Source organism: Mustelus asterias, chromosome 15, assembly GCF_964213995.1.
Source record: "Mustelus asterias chromosome 15, sMusAst1.hap1.1, whole genome shotgun sequence".
Lineage (NCBI taxonomy): Eukaryota > Metazoa > Chordata > Chondrichthyes > Carcharhiniformes > Triakidae > Mustelus > Mustelus asterias.
In genome coordinates this window covers 17048585-17069395 of record NC_135815.1, presented here as the reverse complement: position 1 = coordinate 17069395, position 20811 = coordinate 17048585, and the positions used below count along the sequence as shown (strand labels likewise).

Sequence of the window (20811 nt, the reverse complement as noted above, 5' to 3'; positions counted from 1 at the left end):
CACAAGTAGACATACATTCACACTGTAATGAAGTTACTGTGAAAATCCCCTAGTCGCCACACTCTGGCACCTGTTTGGGTACACTGAGGGAGAATTTAGCATGACGAGTGCACCTAACCTGCACATCTTTGGACCGTGGGAGGAAACTGGAGCACCCGGAGGAAACCCATGCAGATACAGGGAGAATGTGCAAGCTCCATACAGACAGTGTCTCAAGCCGCGAATCGAACCCAGGTCCCTGGCACTGAGACAGCAGTGCTAGCCACTGTGCCGCCCCTTCCCATATAGCACCTTACCATTGCAATCGCAGAAGGTGCAACACCTGCTCCTTTACCTCCTCTCTGCTGACTATCCAAGGGCCTAAACACTCAGGTGAAGCAGTGCTTCACGTGCACCTCCTTCAATCTGGTCTATTGCATCTGATGCTCCCAATGCAGGCTACATTACTTTGGCGTGACCGCTTTGCAGAACACCTTTGGTCTGTCTGCAAGCAGGACCCAGACCTTTCTGCTGCTTGCCACTTCAACACCCCATCCTGCTCTTATGTCCATGTGTCCGTCCTTGGCCTGCTGCAATGTTCCAGTGAAGCCCAATGCAAACTGGAGAAACAGCACCTCATCTTCCAATTAGGTACCTCACTCTTCTGGACTTAACATTGAATTCAACAACTTCAAGCTGCGAACTCTCTCCTCCACCTTCGCCCCATTTTTAGTTCTATCATTTATTTTCATTTCTTCCATTGATTAATTTTTCCAGCCCTTATTTAATCCCACTTCCCATCTATTTTTCTGGTTTGCAGATGGGAAACAAAGAATAGGAATAAACAGTCTTTTTCCAAGTGGCAGGCACTGACTAGTGGGGCACCACAGGGATCGGTGTTAGGATCTCAGCTATTCACGATGTATATTAATGATTTAGCTGAAGGAACTAAATGTGATATTCCCAAATTTGCAAATGACCCTGAATTGGGTGGGAGGGTGAGCTGTGAGGAGGATGCAGCGATACTTCGGTGTGATTTGGACAAGTTGAATGAGTGGACAAATGCAGTATAAGGTGAGTTTATCCACTTTGGCAGCAAAAACAGGAAGGCAGGTTATTATCTAAATGGCTATAGATTGAGAGAGGGGAATGTGCAATGAGACCTGGGTGTCCTTGTACACTTAGTCGCTGAAAGTAGGTGGTGAAGAAGGCAAATGGTATGTTGGCCTTCATAGTGAGAGGATTCGAGTACCGGAGTAGGGATGTCTTGATGCAATTATACACGACCTTGGTGAGACCAAACCTGGAATATTGTGTGCAGTTTTGGCCTCTTATCTGAGGAAGGGTGTTCTTGCTATAGAGGGAGTGCATAGAGGGTTTACCAGACTGATTCCTAGGTTGGCGAGACTGACACACAAGGAGTGATTGAATCAGTTAGTTATATTTGCTGGAATTTAGAAGAATGAGGAGGATCTCATAGCCTGTAAAAGTCTAACGGGTCTAGACGGGGTAGATGCAGGAAGGACGTGCTGTAGAAATGCAGGATTGAAAAGTGAATATTGCTATTCCTAAGTAGCAGTGAAACATTCCTTTTGGGATGGTCTTAAATTGCTGTTTAATTAGTGGAACTGGCAAAATGATGTAAAGTTTCTTCTGCAGGAAATATGTTTTCAATTTTTGGAAGGCTGGATTAAGTTGAGCTTTAGTTTTAGGCTAGAGACATTATTTTCTGAAAACATTACCCTGCAAGAGGGAATGAGAAGATAATATGATGAATCGAATACTGAGAATGTTGGTGAGCTTTTGATTTTATGGTCTTTTAAATATGAGAAAAGGAGCTTGATTTTATATTGATTTGGGATGTGGCTTTTGCTGTAATGTGGGAAAATGTGGCCAAATTTCAAACAGCAAGGTTCTATAAAGTGAGAAACAAGGGGCACAAAGGATTGTGAGAGAGAGCACTAGATTAAAATAGTACGGTATTATGTGGGGTAAGACTAAGAGGGAATGCAAAAAATCTATTTCTGCTTTGGTTACGATGTGGAAGAGCAAATTGCAGAGAGGCCTGTGAATAATAGAAACCTAACACATTGGGAAGTTTCAAATATCCTATAGACTGAGGTAGTAAAGCGCAGAAATGGGGAAGAGTTTCTGGAGTGAGTTCAGGAGAATTTTCTTCATTGGTCCTGAAGTGTGCCAATGAGGAAGGAGATATTTATTGGAAACAGCAAATGCTGGAAAAAGTCAGCAGGTCTGGCAGCATCTGAAGAAAGAAGCAGTGTTAATGTTTCGAGTCCTTCCAACTTCTTTGAATCATATGGACTTGAAACGTTAACTCTGTCTCTCTCTCTCTCTCCGCATATGTTGCCAGACCTGCTGAGTTTTTCCAATATTTTACGTTTTTATTTCAGATTTCCAGCATCTGCTGTATTTTGCTTTTATTATGAGATGTTTTAGGGACTGAAATAGTTGAATTGGATCAGGTACCAGTAGGGGAATATTTAGGAACAGTGATCATTGTATCCAAAGATTTAGATGAACTATGAAAGAAGCCAAGGAGCAATCTGGAGTAAAGATGCTTAAATTGGAGATCAGCAGATTTCAGCAGGTTAGGAATGGGTCTGTCCTAGATAAATTGAAATTGAACATTGGGATGCTTTTAAAGAGATGATGATTTGGGTACTCCTGAGGAGAAAAGATAGTGCAACCAAAGCCAAGGCTCCTTGGATGATGGAAGAGACAGAGTGAGATGCAGCAAACCGAGGGTGTCTGTTAGATATCAGGTTGTTAATATGAGAGAATTGGGCTGTCTAAAGAAAGTTCAGAGACAAAGGGAATGAGGGGCAAAGAGAGTATGAGAAGAAACTGGCAGCTAACAATGTGGCATCCAAAACTCGTCTTCAGATGCATAAATGAATGTTGACCAGGACACCAAGAGAACGTTCCTTTTCCTTCACAATGTACCGTAGGATCCTTGCATCCACCTGAGAGGGCTGCTATGATCTCAGTTTATTGACTCATTCAATAGAATCATATTTTCTCAGCACCTAAAGGAAGAAAGCGCTGGAAAGTCTCAGCAGGTTTGGCAGCGTTTTGTAAGGAGAGAAAAGAGCTGATGTTTTGAGTCCAGATGAACTTTTGTCAAAGCTAAAAGGCATAGAAAGTAGGAGATCTTTATACTGGAGGGTGTGGGAATGAAAGATGAGTCATATCCATAGAAACCAGGGGAAAAGGCTGCTAATAGCTGTCCACAGAGAGAATAAAGGGTGTGAATGGCCAAACGGCAGAGAAGCTGTAAAATGTAGAGAGGGGGAAGTTGGGGGGGGGGGGGGGGGGGGGGTGGTGGAGAGAAAAGGTAAGGGTGGGGGGAAAGAGTTGGGGGGGGGGGAAGAAAAATGAAGAAAGACAATAAAGAAATAAAAGGTAGAAAACAGTTTTTAAAAAAAGTTAAAAATAGAATGAAAACAAAGGGGTGGAGGTGGGGTAGAGTTAATCATCTGAAGTTGTTGAATTCTATGTTGAGAGCGGAAGGCTGTAAAGTGCCTAGCTGGAAGATGAGATGCTGTTCTTCCAGTTTGCGTTGAGCTTCACTGGAACATTGCAGCAAGCCAAGGACAGATGTGTGAGCATGGGAGCAGGATCGTGTGTTAAAATGGCAAGCAACTGGAAGGTCAGGGTCCTGACTGCGCACAGATCAAAGGTGCTCAGCAAGGCGATCATCCAGTCTTTCTCAGCACTCCAGTGAAGTGTAGTTCTACATTATATGCTTAAAGCTTCAGTTTCTGGAGCTTAAACCTGTGACCTTGCTGCAGTGAGAATCTATTCTGTTAATGTAATAAAAGTCCCTCTTAGATGCCTTCAATAGAGAGGTGGACTGAGCAGCAGAGAAATTAGAGTTGGATGAAGGCACAATGCAAAGCCAGGTTTGAACAGGTTAAAAGAGCAACAGGTTTTGGGAGGGTGTTTCAGAATGTCAAACTGATGAGACTGAAGGCTGTCACTAAATTAGGAATGGTGTCTGGGGAAAAGACGACCTGAATACCCATTGTTAGAGGATCGTGGGATATAGCCGAAGGATTCAGCAAACGTGGGTTGGAGCAAGGCTATGGAGATATTTATAAATGACAGTGAAGAATGTGAGTTGGTAATTTGGGGGAGAAGCCATTGAAAATCAGTGAGGACTGATGTGACAGATATGTGAGACCTACTGCAGTAAGTTGTAATTTTATCAAGGGCGAGAGGTATAGGAGGTTCTTTAAGAAGTCTAAGTTTTTCAGTTATTTAATGGTTGTAGGTGATGAGCTGTGCCGTTTTATTAATAAATAGAATGTGTGGCTTGAAGCTCTACTCGGGTTAAAATGGCATTGAAGTTAAGTATGACTTAGTTCAGTCTGAGTGAATAATTTGGGATAGAGGGTTTTATCGCGTTTTCCATTGGAGAAGTTTCTGGCTCATAGCTTGCAAAACAGTTTGATAAGATAGAAATGTGGGTTGAGTATCATTGATATGTGTATTGAAACTGATTTTACATATTTGCAGATGATACTAAGGGCAGTATGTAAGTAAGGGGAGGGGAAAGCAGAAAGTTGAGTGAGGGACAGATATTGGCCAAAGTCTTCATCTATAATCAAGCTTTTAAAACACACATATGGGATTGCCATCCAGCTTTACCTTGAATTTTGTCATCCTTCCAACCCTGTTGATGTCTTTCACCAGAAATATATCTTGGGGACTTATTTCACATTGGTATGCTGGATTGTCACATTCAAAATAATAAAATGAAAAGCAAAATACTCCAGATGCTGTGAATTAGAAAGAAGAACCAAATTTGGAAACGCTCAACAAGTCAGGCAGCATCTGTGGAGTGAGGCATGTCGGGTTAACAGTTCGGGTTGATTTACCTTTCCATCAGAATCCCAGCCTTTGGGGACTGTGCGATTTGAGGTTTATGAAGTTGAAGGCCATGGTGGGGGGCGGGGGAAATCTCCAGTGGAGATGAGATTAGTGATGGGTTGGGAGATGTTGGCTTTGTGCTCTGTGATGGAAGCATGTTCCAGAAATAGATGGAGAAATTGTTAGAGTTCAGCCTCCACATGGTAGCCACCCATTCTCTGTGCAACAACAATGTCTCCCTTGTATTTAGATTTGACAATGTTAAGAAAGGAGTGCTGTAACTACAGAGGGAGTTAGGTTTTAGTGACGGAGGAGCTGGGATCCATGTGGAATAAGTCAGAGCTGGAGACTGTTGCTGAGAGAAGAGATACAACATGAAAGTGGGTTTAAGGGAAATTATTGAACAGAATAATAGAGACAAACTAAAGTCACATTGAAAAGAAGAGCAGAAGATGGACATTCCAGAAGAAAAGTGACAGTGAATTAAACAAGACAACATTGTGTAGATACTGCAACAGAAAATGCTTGAGATAGGCAACAGGCTAGATAGAATCTCTGGAAAACTTAAGTTCTCAGCTTGAGGAAAAGTGATAAAAGATTTGAAAAACGTAAAAATTACTTGCCAAATATTCAGCAGTTCTGTTCTTCCCTCAACCTAAACCTAGATCTTATTTTTCCAGATTTATGAATTAAACATTTCTATAAATTAATTTGATTTGAGTATTTTGTGCTCCAAGATGCAGGAGATATTTATCCCACTAAGTGTTGGAAGATGCACAAAATTCCTGGCTCCTTTTAAGCTGATTAGTTTTAACGCAAGTTTTGCACTCTGCTGTTCAATACTAAAATAACGCTCAAATGTTTGCAATTACTGAACAGTATTGTAACTTGCTACTTTACTACTGTGGTAAACTTTTGCTAATTAGTCTCATCTTTCACCTTCCCCCTCACCATCAGGCTGTTTCTATCTTGTCAGTTTGCGAGCTATGGTATTAAAATTGTAATTTTTTTTAGTGTGCCTCGTGATTCCTAATATCGTTTCAGACACAAAACACATTCAAAGAATTGGCCCTCAAGTATTTGGATCTGATTTTCTTAAATACAATCAGTTCAAAGTTTTAAAGTTTAAAGTTTATTTATTAGTCACAAGTAAGGCTTACATTAACATTGCAATGAAGTTGCTATGAAATTCCCCTAGTCTCCACAGTCTGACGCCTGTTCGGGTCAATGCACCTAACCAGCACGTCTTTCAGACTGTGGGAGGAAACAGGAGCACCTGGAGGAAACCCACGCAGACATGGGGAGAATGTGCAAACGCCACACAGACAGTGACCCAAGCCGGGAATCAAATTCGGGTCCCTGGCGCTGTGATGCAGCAGTGCTAACCACTGTGCCACCGTGTCACCCCCTAAGCCCCTCATCAAGGTCCAAATGTATAAATGTTGTCCTGGGCGCATGATGACACAACTGTACCATCCTTCTATCCCTTTAAAACCAGAAGCTGAACAGATAAATGTAAAATACAATGCTGGAAATCTGAAATAAAAACAGACAAAGAAGAACAAAGAACAGTACAGCACAGGAAACAGGCCCTTCGGCCCTCCAAGCCTGTGCCGCTCATTGGTCCAACTAGACCATTCGTTTGTATCCCTCCAGTCCCAGACTGCTCATGTGACTATCTTAAACGATGCCAGCATGTTTGCCTCCACCACCCTACTTGGCACTGCATTCCAGGCCCCCACCACCCTCTGTGTAAAAAAACGTCCCTCTGATATCTGAGTTATACCTCGCCCCTCTCACCTTGAGCCCGTGACCCCTCGTGATCGTCACCTCCGACCTGGGAAAAAGCTTCCCACTGTTCACTCTATCTATACCCTTCGTAATTTTGTACACCTCTATTAGATCTCCCCTCATTCTCCGTCTTTCCAGGGAGAACAAGCCCAGTTTACCCAATCTCTCCTCATAGCTAAGACCCTCCATACCAGGCAACATCCTGGTAAACAAGTGCTCAATGCTCAGCAGGTCTGTAGAAGAGTCATATTCGACTCAATGTTACCACAGATGCTGGTGTGCAAGTTGATCATTGAAGCCAAAATCCTTTGAAGCCAATGGGTGTTGATTTGTACACAGAGTATAAAAGTGAACCATCAGCTTTGTCATTCACCATGTGGGATCTGTTCTGTATGGGTGTGTCTTAAACTCTTGCAGATCTTGGCAACACAGTCTATATCGCCTGCTTGATCCCTTGCACCCAGTTAGTAAGGTACTGGTAAGGTTTGAAAAATTGAAGCTGATAATGTAGGTATAGCATGTCCTAGCTGAAAAGTGGGTTGACCCATGCACCGAATGTATGGAAAAACATGATTTTTGAGGCCAAAAATGGGTAATCCTTTGCGTCGTGAAGACTTGATCTCTGGTAGTTCTGTTTCCACAGATGCTGCCAGATATACTGAGTGTTTCCAGCACTTGTTTTTATTTTAACTCAACAGATTGTCTAGTGTTGACATCAGAAACCTGCCTGTGTGCTGAAATTACTTTCCAGCTATTAGTTAAAAATCCTACTGTTGTAACACCAAATACTATGGCTATGTCTCGGTTGGTTGACTGTATTCTGAAGGGCAAAACTTTAGTGATCTCATGTATACGCCATGTCTTGAAGCTGCACTCCATCTGTGTTGTGAAAAAAACCTTATAATTTCCTTGAGTTAATAACCAGGAATCTCTCAGTTCACCTACAAAGTGCCAGAAGATCCAATTTGAATATTTAGTGTTAATTCTATGGACAATTGATCCTACTTGCAACTGAGATGTTGCATTTATTTTTAGTGGCAATGCGCAGACTATTGAAGCAAGCATTTGAAAGAAAGACTTGCATCTTTATAAGCTCCTTTCACATCCCAAAGTGCTTGATAGAATGGTTACAGCATTGAAGGAGACCATTTGGTCCATTGTGTCTATGCTGGACCTCAGAAGGAGCAACTCAGCTTGTGCCACTCCCTGCCTTTGCTCTATAGATGTACAAATCTTTACTTTTCAGATTTTTTTACACTTGTTCAAGGGGGGGATGTGGACTTCGCTGGCTAGGCCAGCATTTATTGCTCATCCCTAATTGCAGTTGAGAAGGTGGTGGTGAGCTGCCGCCTTCAACTGCTGCAGTCCACATGGTGTAGGTACATTTACACAGTGCCGTTAGGGAAGGAGTCTGGGATTTTGACTCTGTGACAGTGGAAGAGTAGCACTATATTTCCAAGTCAGGATGGTGTGTGGCTTGGAGGGAAGCTTCCACGTGGTGGTGCACCCATGTGTCTGCCCTTGTCCTTCTAGATGGGAGTGGTTGTGGATTTGGAAGGTGCTATCTGAAGAATCTTGGAGAGTTCCTGTAGTGCACCTTGTGGATGGCACACACTGCTGCTACTGTGCATCGGTGGCGTAGGGAGTTAATGTTTGTGTGTGGGGTACCAATCAAGCAGGCTGCTTTGCCTTGCATGATGTCAAGCTTCTTGTGTTGCAGCTGAACTCATCCAGGCAAGTGGAGAGTATTCCAGCACACTCCTGTTTGTGCCTTTTAACTAACCCCACTTACTTGAGTAACTAATTTTGTCCTGAATTATCAAATTCTGAAGTGTTATCTCTGTTATAATGTAGGAAACACGGCAGCCAATTTTAGCACAGAAAGCTCCCCCAAACAGCAAGTTGAAAATGCCTAGTAAATCCACATGATAGATAAAAGTTTCACCTGTGAGGGCAAAAAATGGGAGTTATTGGATCAGCCACCAGTTTTCCACCCCACCTGAGTTAAAGGACAGAAAATGCGGCAGAGGATATTGGCCACTTTTTCAGCAGCACTTGTTTCACACCATCGCCAGTGTTGAAATTTCATCTAAACTTTGCTTTGAATCAAGGGACTCTTGTGCTTTTTGTAGAGTGATGTGAGGATCATATATCTAAAGGACTAGCCAACCTTCCAAAGCAATAGAAGGTTCTATCTGTGGTGTATTTTTTCCATACTTAATGGAATGAAAATCTGTTAATTGCCTTGTTTCGCAAAGTTTCCAAATGGGCATCTTTAGATCAGAACTTGTGAATTTGTAGAAGTTTTAAATTCATGCAGGTTAGCAGACAAGATGCAGAATGATGCCTTGATAACGTTTTGTCTAACATTGCCCTTGTTCCCTTAGCTTTCTGATGTTAGAACATGTTTGGAGATGCCCTTTTGAATTGCTTCTTGACATATATTGCGACCAAATCACAAGATAGCAATAAAATTTGAATCCTTGTTTATGATTCTGCCCTTTGGACTGCACTTATTGCAATAGAAGAAAAGCAAACTACTTTTAGGTTTAACCTGTGGCATTGCTCACAAGCAAAGCATAGTTAAAATATTTAACCAAAATATATATTTTATATAAATGTTGTTTTGTTTGTTTTCCATTTTTGCCTTCATGTTTGTGTGATTGCAACTGCTTCAAAACGGACAAGAGGTTGGTCAGGCAGGTCCGTACAATGGGCTTCAGGGAGTTGTATTGTGGATGATTGCATTGTGAAACCAATGCAGCATTTTGGGTGATTTTCAAGCATTCTGGATGGAAGAGGTATACCTTCCAAACCCGCAACCTCTAACACCAACCAGGACGAGGGCAGTACATGCATAGGAACCATCTATAAGTTCACCTCTGAGATATTCACCAACCTGACTTGGGACTGTATTGATGTTCATTCACCTGTTGCTGGGTTTAAAAACCCCGAATTCCCTAGCTAGTGGCACTGCGGCTGTACTTGCACCGCACAGACTGCGGCAGTTCAAGGTAATTCTCCACCACATTTCTGAGAGTAATTAGGGATGGGTAATACATGCTGGGCTTCCAGTGATGATTGTGCCATCTGTGGAAAATGTGAGCAAGTGGCAGATTTAAGTGCTCCTCAGGTTAGGAATAGCACAGCAGATGCAGGCCAAACTGCTACCACGCCCACGACCTCTACTGCACAAGTGTAGTAATCCATTTGCTGCTGCTACTACCCTGCAACCTCCCTCCTGAGATTACTAGTTAGTGTCAGTTTTAGTGTTGTAAATGGCATGCACATCAAGAACTGGTTTGCGCCTACCCAAACTTGTTTAACACTAAGCTTTTATAACCGTACAACCAGAAGATCAGTTTTCATCCCGTTGATACCGATTGCATTTGAACCTAGCTTCCAGGCCTGTGTCTAACTCACTTGTTTTCAGCGTTTTAAAGAACCAACTGAGATAATGGGTGGGGTAATGGCACCTGTGCCCCCTTGTGAAATTGTGGTAGTTTGGTATATTTTGGTGGGATGTGATTTGGTTTTGTGCCAATAAACAAGAAGAATGACTTGAAACACAGAAGGAAGGAAGTTGACTGGCTTGACAGGCTCTAATTGTATAATAGAAAGATGTATGCAGATAAATGACTTGCCGTTTGGAAGAGTGAGAGAGTGTAATACATGAGAGGAAGCGAAAATTGGACCAAAACATGCTGTGTTTTTCCTGCAGTAATCAAATTGTACTACTTCCAATAATTGTTTGTTCTCTGTGGGTGAGGGGGAGGAATAATGCAGTGGAGCATTAAATGGGTAAAAATTACCATCCGCCTTTGAGATTACAAGCAGCTGTTACTGCAATGCACATGGCACGTCAGCTAAGCTAAGGTGATTGTTTTCATTCTCTCTGGTGTTTGGACTGTATTGAAATGGTGCCTTCAAGATCGGGAATGTGAATATCTTTGGGTAAAAAGGGTGTGGTTGTACGTAAACAACAGTGTGGTTGTTGTGTGTTCCTGATTAGCTGCCCTTGTGAAACTAATTCTTCAGATGTGAGGCCCAAGTTTCAGTTTCACATTGAGTCACAGTTTCATACTCATGGGATTTTCAGTACGAGGATATTTCTGTAGAAGGAAAATATACAGAAACATGCAACTGCTGAGACCTTAAAACAGAGAGACTTTTTAAGTGGAATTGTGTCCATAGTGATCTGGGGAGTTGTAGAAATCAGTGATGGGCTTGATTTTTGCAAGCTAAATAATGTTCTAGTGTTTCTGGAGATTCCTGTAAGAGTGATTGAAAGTGAAATCTGTGTTTCCCAAGAAATCATAATTTAAATAAAACAATGCCCTTAATATTTACAAATCTCTAGGCAAAGTACAGAGATAAGAAAGAGTGGGCAATTCAGCTTGTTTTGCCATTCATTCAGATCACGGCTGATTTTTTTACTTCAGAGAATGGGTATTCTGTGACTTGTGCCTCACCTGTAGACTCCAAAGCCATTCACCAATGACAAGGAATAAGTCAGGATGGAATACTCCCTCTTTGGTTGGATCAGTGCATCTCCAACAACACTCGAGACGTTCAACACTAAGCAGACAAAGCAGCCATATCTACCACCTTAACCATTCCCCTCCACCAGCGGTGCAGTGTGGTTATAATGTATACCAGCTGCAAGATGCACGACAGCAACCTGCCAAGGCCTAGGCAGCACCTTCCAGACCAGTGACCTCTACCATCGAGAAGGACGAGGGCAGCAGGTGCATGGGAAAACCATCGCCCTCAACTTATACACCATCCTGACTTGGAAATATGACATCAATTTTTCATTATTGTTGGGTTCAAATCTTGGAACTCCCTACCTAATAGCACGATTGGGAGAATCTTTATACACTGTGGCAGTTCAGGACAACAGCTCACCTTGGGCAATTATTGAGAGGAAATACACGCTGGCCTTGCTGGCTTATTTACACCCACATGCTGTGAATGAAGAAAAAGATCAGTTTGCCCACTGTTGCTTCATAATCCCTTGACCAACATTTCATCTATTGATAAAAAAGCAAAGTACTGCAGATGAAAAAAATTTGAAATAAAAACAAAATGCCCGCAATGCTCTGTGGGGTGGAAAGCAGAGTTAACATTTCAGGTCTATGAACTTTTGTCAGAAGGATCTTGGATGAAAGGTCATCGACCTGAAAAAATGAACTCTAAGACATCTGTTGATGTTGGGTTGAAAAATTTCAATTTGCTCAATATCCACAGCCTGCTGAGGCAGAGAACTGCTGATTTCAAGCAAGTTCAAATAATGCTCCTCTATTTACCCCGACATGACCCATTCTAACTCTTCATTTTCATTGTTAAAATTGATATAAAGAAATGATTGTATCCCTTGTATAATTTAGGGGATTTTGAGTTAGATCATCTGTCATCCTTCTAAACTCTTATGGATTACAAATAATTTTATGCCCTCTGTCCTCTTGAGATGCCATCTGCCCTAGTGAGTATTTTGTATTTTGGTATATCTACATGGTAGCCTCTATTTTGGTATATCTACATGGCAGCCTCTTCCAAGGCTAGTATATGTTCCCTGAGGTTCGGGGACCCAGAACTCCATGCAGTTTGCCAGATGGGGTCTGACCTCCCAACCAGTGAATGCTGTACTTCTACAGCCCAGCATCCTCATAATCTATTTTCTTTTCTAGCTACCCAACCCTGACAAGTTGCATGTTACTAGTCTTTCTGGCTTCCCAATAGGGGGTGAATATGGAAGTATGATCTGGTATGGTAAACCTCTGTCTTGTCGTTGTTCTTGGCTGTCCATTAAACTGAAATGAAGAACTCTGTGGAAGTATGCATTAGTGCAGAATTGAGTTAATGGACTTCTTGGGAGAGTAGTTAAAATCCAAATTAGTCCAAACAGTGAAAACAGATTGCATATGCACCTTGTATAGAGTGGCCCAAAGATTGAGTCTGCTTTGTGCTCAGCTGATTAACCATCTAAACATGTGACGGATTCTGTATCAGTACATGCATATTTTTGTGTTTGACCTGTTTAATTTGATTTGTTTTTCATTTGAGGTTAGGAGTTTTAACTTTGGTTATGTTTATAGGGAGGTTTGACTCTTCAATATTTTTGCTTTTATTTTGTTCCTATTCTCGTGAGTGGATTTGTAGTGTGCATTAATTAGTAAAATATTTCTAAAGTATTGTTTAGCAGGTCCCATTTTTTTGGAAAGAAACAAATAGGGATCTGATCAAGCTCTATGGGCGAGAAGAAAAATATTTGGTTTGTTCTTCGAATTTAGCAGTGTTTTTTAAGTGAGCTTTGCAATGCTTTTCCGGGACTGCAAAAATCAGAGTGAAAGAAACTAGACTGAAGGAGCGATGTGTCCAAAGAAAAGTGCTGAGTGGACAATCCTCTTCAGCCTCTTCCCAAAGTTTGCACCATCATGGGTGCCAGCATCCAGACAGTTTGCTTTGCTCGATATGACATTATTAAGTGGCTAGTCGAATGGGACATGGACAAGACTATTGAATTTTTTACAACATCGCTTTTGTAGTGCAGAAAACCTAGCAACTCCCGTAGCAAACTTTTCCATCAATGCTGAAATTGGTATCTGCACAACAATGTGAAAAATTGGCTGCTCTGTTTAGGAAAAGCAGGACAAATCAAACTTGGTCAATTGCTCTTTCCTCAGCCAGTTTTCAGCAAGGTGAGGGAGCCATCGGTACTCGTCAATGCTCTGTTTGGTCTCAATGGAAACATTTGGCTTCCAATCTTGTCACTGTGGCATGAACAAAAGGTGAAAGCCAGCTGAGGGGTGTGGGCAAACTACTTGACATCAGGGCAACGTTTTGCTGGAGAAGACACGTGTCAACCTCAGCAGAGTTGGTGCGATTTTGAAGGATTAACCATTAACAGGCGTCATACCTAAAGCGATAAATATTTATTGAAGACCAGTCATTGCAGCTTGCAGAACCTTGACAATCAAGTCTAGCTGTTTCCCCAATAACACTTCTCCCTAATCAGGACAGAAGTCAGACTGATTTATTTTTGGTGCCTGTTACATCTCCTGTGATAATGAACAGCCTATATGGGACTTGGACAATACCTGTAATTTATCATGCTATATACATTTATGTATGTATAAAGGATCACCTGTCTCCTCCTGAGGCAGACAATTACCAAGTCCCAGCAAAATCCTGGGGACCACCACTGAATAGAAGCTGAGCTAGATCAGGCATATTGACAGTGGCTGGAAAAGCAGGGGAGAGAATGGGAAATATTTAAAGGGTGATTCACATCTTGACCCCTCAAAGCCAATTTTGCATCCATGATGCTGGTCAGGACTATGTTGGGATATGCATCATTCGACTGGACATCTCCTGCTATACCACTGTGACCTACCCTGCTAGACCCAATAGCCACCTCTTCACTATTGGTAGTGGCTGGGGTATGCCCTATTTACATGATGCAGTACTTTGAATCTCAGTCCTGTAAACTCTTCAAGAAGAACCAGTGCAGTAAGAAAACAGGAGCATCAACTTCAACTTCCCCTCCACTGCCATCTTGCTATTCTTGGACAATTGCTGATTAAAATCCTGGAATTCTGAACCTGCAGCTGTTGTGGGGATATCATCAGCGATAAATGTGGCCTTCCCAAAATCACTGTCATCTCCCCCTCTACCTAAACCACAAACCTTTTCAGACAGCGAAAACTCCAACATTTGACTTCCAGAGTAAATCATTTCTCTCATACTCTGCCTTGTAGCAGATTTGTGGCAATAACGGGATCCTCTTATTGGTAATTCTTGTCAACCTCGGCATTTCTTCAGCATTCTGACTGAAAATGCTTCCAGTTTTTCTTCATACAAGGTGGTTGTTATTCTCAGCTAATCCCAATTGTCCGCATTTGGCCCATATCCCTCTATACCCATGTAACTATCTAAATGTTTTTTAAAAGATAAAATTGTACCCGCCTCTATTACTACCTCTGGCAGCTTGTTCCAGACACTCGCCACCCTCTGTGTGGAAAAATTGCCTCTCTGGACACTTTTGTATCTCCCCCCTCTCACCTTAAACCTATGCCCTCTAGTTTTAGACTCCCCTACCTTTGGGAAAAGATATTGACTATCTACCTTGTCTATGCCCCTCATTATTTTATAGACCTCTATAAGGTCACCCCTCAGCCTCCTACACTCCAGAGAAAAAGGTCCCAGTCTATTCAGCCTCTCCTTATAACTCAATCCATCAAGTCCCGGTAGCATCCTAGTAAATCTTTTCTGCACTCTTTCTAGTTTAATAATATCCTTTCTATAATAGGTGACCAGAATTGCACACAGTATTCCAAGTATGGCCTTACCAATGTCTTGTACAACTTCAACAAGACGTCCCAACTCCTGTATTCAATGTTCTGACCGATGAAACCAAGCATGCCGAATGCCTTCTTCGCCACTCTGTCCACCTGTGACTCCACTTTCAAGGAGCTATGAACATGTACCCCTAGATCTTTGTTCTGTAACTCTCCCCAATGCCCGACCATTAACTGAGTAAGTCCTGCCCTGGTTCAATCTACCAAAATGCATCACCTCGCATTTGTCTAAATTAAACTCCATCTGCCATTCATCAGCCCACTGGCCCAATTGATCAAGATCCCGTTGCAATTGGAGATAACTTTCTTCACTGTCCACTTTGCCACCAATCTTGGTGTCATCTGCAAACTTACTAACCATGCCCCCTATATTCTCATCCAAATCATTAATATAAATGACAAATAACAGTGGGCCCAGCACTGATCCCTGAGGCACACCGCTGGTCACAGGCCTCCAGTTTGAAAAACAACTCTCTACAACCACCCTCTGGCTTCTGTCAAGAAGCCAATTTTGTATCCATTTAGATACCTCACCCTGGATCCCGTGAGATTTAACTTTGTGCAACAACCTACCATGTGAGGCCTTGCATGTAGACAACATCAACTGCTCTGCCCTCATCTACCTTCTTGGTTACCCCTTCAAAGAACTCAATTAAATTTGTGAGACATGATTTTCTACTCACAAAGCCATGCTCACTGTCCCTAATCAGTCCTTGCATCTCTAAATGCCTGTAGGTCCTGTCTCTCAAAATACCTTCCAACAATTTACCCACCACAGATGTGAGGCTCACTGGCCTGTAGTTCCCAGGCTTTTCCCTGCAGCCCTTTTTAAACAAAGGCACAACATTTGCCACTCTCCAATCTTCAGACACCTCACCCGTGACTATCGATGATTCAAATATCTCGGCTAGGGGACCCACAATTTCCTCCCTAGCCTCCCACAACGTCCTGGGATATACTTCATCAGGTCCAAAACTGTTCATCAGTTGCAAAACTGATCTTCTAATGTGAATAATGCTGTTGTTCAAACTCCAGTTTCATCAGATGGGACAGTGTAGTCTTAGATTTGTGCCAACAGGATGGATGTTTAATGTCTGAACTGTCTGTTGAGAAGATTTGCTCAAATGGAGGATGGCAGTGGGTTGGTTAAGCAGTTATACGTAGATTGAGTGGCCTTTTCCTGTGTTTTCACCTATTAGAATGATCTGAGCATTTGTCTGCAACAGCTACTCAGCAGCAATTATGGATTGAAATTTCACTGTTCCATTTCTTGTGAAAATGACACTTCTTGTTTATTTATTCAATTTTGTTGTCTTTTTCAGCCAAGCCAGGAGGCCAGGTGAGGTGTCAGTATTTTCCAGCAGTCGATAAAGTTGTCTTTGTGGATGACTATGCGGTTGGATGTAGAAAAGACTTGAATGGCATCTTGTTGCTTGATACAGCACTGCAGACCCCTGTTTCAAAGCAGGATGATATGGTTCAACTTGAATTACCAGTTACAGAGGTAAGAACATTTCTTGTGCCTGGATGGGATCTAATTTTCTGAAGTCATGTTAAGGATGTTTTTTTTCCCCCTCCTATTTTTCCTTTCCTGAAATTTCGATGATTAGTTTCTGCATTGTAAAGATTCTACCGACCTAAGCAAAGACTGTGTCTGGTGTATGAGAAGGAGGGTAAATTGCCTGTAATTCGGAGGCTGGTGAATATTAATGTTTGCATGTGAGTTAGTTAATCAGCCACGCTTAGGCAGTATATCTTCTCACTCTAGCCCTGACCTTGCTGCTGCAAATTAGCACTGATGACCTGATGCAAAGGTCAACCAATTCCACAGAGTGGACTGTGGGCCTTCTCCCAGCAGCATTGGATTTTCCTTCCCTTTAGTGGGACAGATCAACCTGCAGTGACATCCTATCTAGCCATAACTTGAACTTGATCATAGAACCCCTACAACCCAGAAGGAGGCCATTTGGCCCATCGAGCCTGCACTGACAACAATCCCACCTTATCCCCGCGGTGGTGAAAGCACACAAAAGTTAAACAGTTAATGGCATGTTTGAAATCTTGGGAAAATTATCATTAAGACTACCGTGTAACATCTAAAAATCCTAAATGACCAGGTGGTGTAGTGGGCATCAGAATGCTCTGTGTATCAGTGTAGGGACCTGGCTATATTATGTTGATTTGCTTCTTAGAAACTATAAATGATTGAATTAGGAATGGTCCGTTTACCTCTTTGTGGGTATTGATAAGGCTATGTTGGTGAGATGGAAATAGTTAAATTAAGACACACCTTCAGCCATATAGAGGATTGTGAAAGTTGAGTAACCCAAAGTTTTAATTTCTACAAGCTTAATCAGTGTACTACATTCAAAAATGTGATTGCAAAAAGATGTTGTGTATTTTCATTCTCCCCTGCCCAGAACTGTGGGAGCATTTCTCAACATTCCCCGTCAACACATTTTGCCATTATGAGCTGAAAGGAACCTTTCCTTTAGTGATTTATAAGCAGCTTTCTCGATTGATGAGGAATCGCAAATATAAAGTATCCTCGTTCAAATACCAGGAGAAAAATCTACCAGCCGTTTTAAAAAAAAACACATTGCAGCTCTTCCTGCTGTGAAATTTCTTTTCTTTCGTTGTGAATTTAGAAATGAAAGAAAAATTACTCAATTTTCCAAGTGGCATTTCTGGAACTGTTACCATTTTAACTATAGACATGCAGTGGAATTTTCATTCTCAAAATTACCTCAATTATATAAACATAAACCTTTCTTAAAAACTTTGGCTATTGATCTTAATACTCGCACAATTTAACATTGAAGACTAACTGCAAAAGTGAATGACTTTATCCCAATGTCATTGTCATTAACTTTTCAGTATTCCATCAATTCTTATGACAGATTCTTAATAAAATTGGCAATTGACCTATTACTATGCAAGCTTCTCGTTTCTGTCACTTTCCACTTCACCATGGGTGTTAATGGCTTATTTTAGAATATCCAAAAAGACCTGGATACTTGGGAATGACTGCAAGCCAGTCATTCTGTAAGGATTCTTGTGATGTCCTTGAGCACAAGGGTGAAGCACAAATGTTTTGTTCATGTGTCTAACTCCAAGGGGACAAAGCCATGCAATCTCAATCTTGTTCTTGTGTTCAATGTGTAATTTTTTCCTGCCAGTATGTGTCATGCCAGTCACTTGATGCATGATGCTCTCCAGTGGGTTTAGCATTGTGGCATAGTCTCATTAAATCTGAATGCGAATGATAAACCATGGTTGATTATTCAATTGCAGATTTCTTATTTATCATGCGCAATAATATTGATACCAAAAGAGAAAATGCTGGAAAATCTCAGCGGGTCTTGGAATATAGTGTTCAATTCTGGTCGCCACACTACCAGAAGGATGTGGAGGCTTTGGAGAGGGTACAGAAAAGATTTACCAGGATGTTGCCTGGTATGGAGGGCATTAGCTATGAGGAGAGGTTGGAGAAACTTGGTTTGTTCTCACTGGAACGATGGAGGTTGAGGGGCGACCTGATAGAAGTCTACAAGATTATGAGGGGCATTGACAGAGTGGATAGTCGGAAGCTTTTTCCCAAGGTGGAAGAGTCAATTACTAGGGGGCATAGGTTTAAGGTGCGAAGAGCAGGGTTTAAAAGAGATGTACAAGGCAGATTTTTTACAGAGTGGTGGGTGCCTGGAACTTGTTGCCGGGGAAGGTAGTGGAAGTGGATACGGTGACTTTTAAGGGGCGTCTTGACAAGTACATGAATGAGATGGGAATAGAGGGATATGATCCCCGGAAGCGTAGGGGGTTTTAGTTAAGTCGGGCAGCATGGTCGGTGCAGGTTTGGAGGGCCAAAGGGCCTGTTCCTGTGCTGTAATTTTCTTTGTTCTTTGTTCTTTGTCTGGCAGCATCTGTAAGGAGAGAAAAGAGCTGATGTTTTGAGTCCAGAGGACCCTTTGAGCTTTGACAAAGGGTCATCTGGACCTGAAACATCAGCTCTTTTCTCTCCTTACAGATGCTGCCAGACCTGCTGAGATTTTCCAGCATTTTCTCTTTTGGTTTCAGATTCCAGCATCTGCGGTAATTTGCCTTTATACGATAATATTGATCTTTGATATTTTAATCTTTACATTCAAATTTCAAGAATTGTTTTTAAAATGTTAAACTACAAATAATGCATTACCACCTTTCTTATTAAAGTCTGAATTACCTCATGATCCAAATTAAAATCTGAATTATCACACAATCCAAAAATCTAATCGTCCTCCACTAACAAATATTATCAGCTGAGGACATCAATGGACTTTCATCACTCCAAATGCTATTACAAAATACCAATTATTGCACCAGTTCCTTTTATAACCTCTGTCAAATGCTTTTTTTTCTTCATATCTCTAACTCTTTTTCAAGTTTCAATGTAGTGCAGAGGAAATGCTGTAATGTTAGGGGTGTCATCTTGACAGACATAAAGCATCCACTGTTAAAGAAGAACAGAGGCATTCTCTTAGTCGTCTGGCCAACATTTATCCTTCAACTAATGTCACCAAGATCTCTTGCTTGTGGGATCTGGCTGTGCACAAATTAACTGCTACATTTCCCTATGTTAGAACAGTGATTATTATTTAAAAGCACATCACTGACTATGAAGTGCTTTGGGCTCTCCTGAGGTCAAGGAAGCTGTTATTTCTATTTCTGCCATCTCTCAACTGTTCAGGAATGTATTTTGCTAACCAAGTGCTAACAACAGTGAATTTCCTTACAATATGAGGAGTCATGCAGCATATTTAATGGGGTTGGTGTGGTGATGAGGGTGAGGTTATGCGCATGGAAGTGACCTGAATAATTTGAAAATATTAAAATCACGCTAGGCAAGGTATGGGCGAAATCTGCAAATGCTTTCAGCTGAATGAATAATGGGTCTGTGAACAAATTAATGTTCTTTTCATGCAGGTTCAATTAAATTTAATACACTGCAGTTTACAGCATAAAAGATTGCCCACAAATATTGTACCCATCTGAGAGCAAATTGTTACATTTGTCTAACTTTGAAGCAATACTATTTATTTCGTTGTTAGGTTGTTTTGACAAGTAAAACAATTTTGTCTTGCACAGCAGTAAATTGGTCCATTTTGAGTTTTAGTTGGGCAGTTCCACTGATCCAGATTTTACTGAGGCAGTTTTTAAGTTTTAATATTTTGCTTTAAGAAGAATTTCAGGCTGGTAATACTTCCAGCTGGTTAGAATTAAATTATATACCTGTAAAGCCAGAATACTTTTATCTTGCTTGTTGATGGTTTGAACTATAATTACTAGAATGAAGGCATAAAACTGTTCAAGGGGCACGTTTGGGGTAATAGTGTGGATGAGGAAAGGAAATGGTATATGTGTATATGCTTTTTTACAAATCTTTTAGTTTCATTTTGTTTTTCTTCATTAGCTGTATGTTGTTTTCCATTAAGAGAGTTGGATCATAAAGTTTGTGAACTCTTTCAGCATCACTGCCAATCAATATGGCAGATTTAGTTGTCCACTGCCAGATCTAGTTAGACCACATAAAGCAGTATTGTGATTGCTCTTGTCTGCTAAAACTCAGATTTTTTCCCCCCCATTTTATTAGTTTTAATCGTCTTTCCTGGGATTTTTGTTACCCAAGGGTTTTAAAAAATCTATCTATTCCTTACTATGTCTGTTCCCTTTGTATGACCCTCATCTCCGCTCCCTTAAGTCTAAGAGATGCAATCTTGAAAGGAGGTGGCAGACAACAGATTTGGCTATTCAA

At 41.4% G+C, this 20811-nt stretch overlaps 1 protein-coding gene across 6 annotated transcripts in view; it reads left to right on the top strand.

Annotated features, from left to right (window-relative positions):
* Nucleotides 1-20811, top strand: part of birc6 (baculoviral IAP repeat containing 6) — a 219442-nt gene that overhangs the window by 18874 nt on the left and 179757 nt on the right. For all 6 annotated transcript variants that reach the window (XM_078229564.1, XM_078229569.1, XM_078229567.1 and 3 more), the window contains exon 2: nt 16346-16527. In XM_078229564.1, the coding sequence (XP_078085690.1) occupies nt 16346-16527 (182 nt within the window). The remainder of the gene's footprint in view (nt 1-16345; nt 16528-20811) is intronic.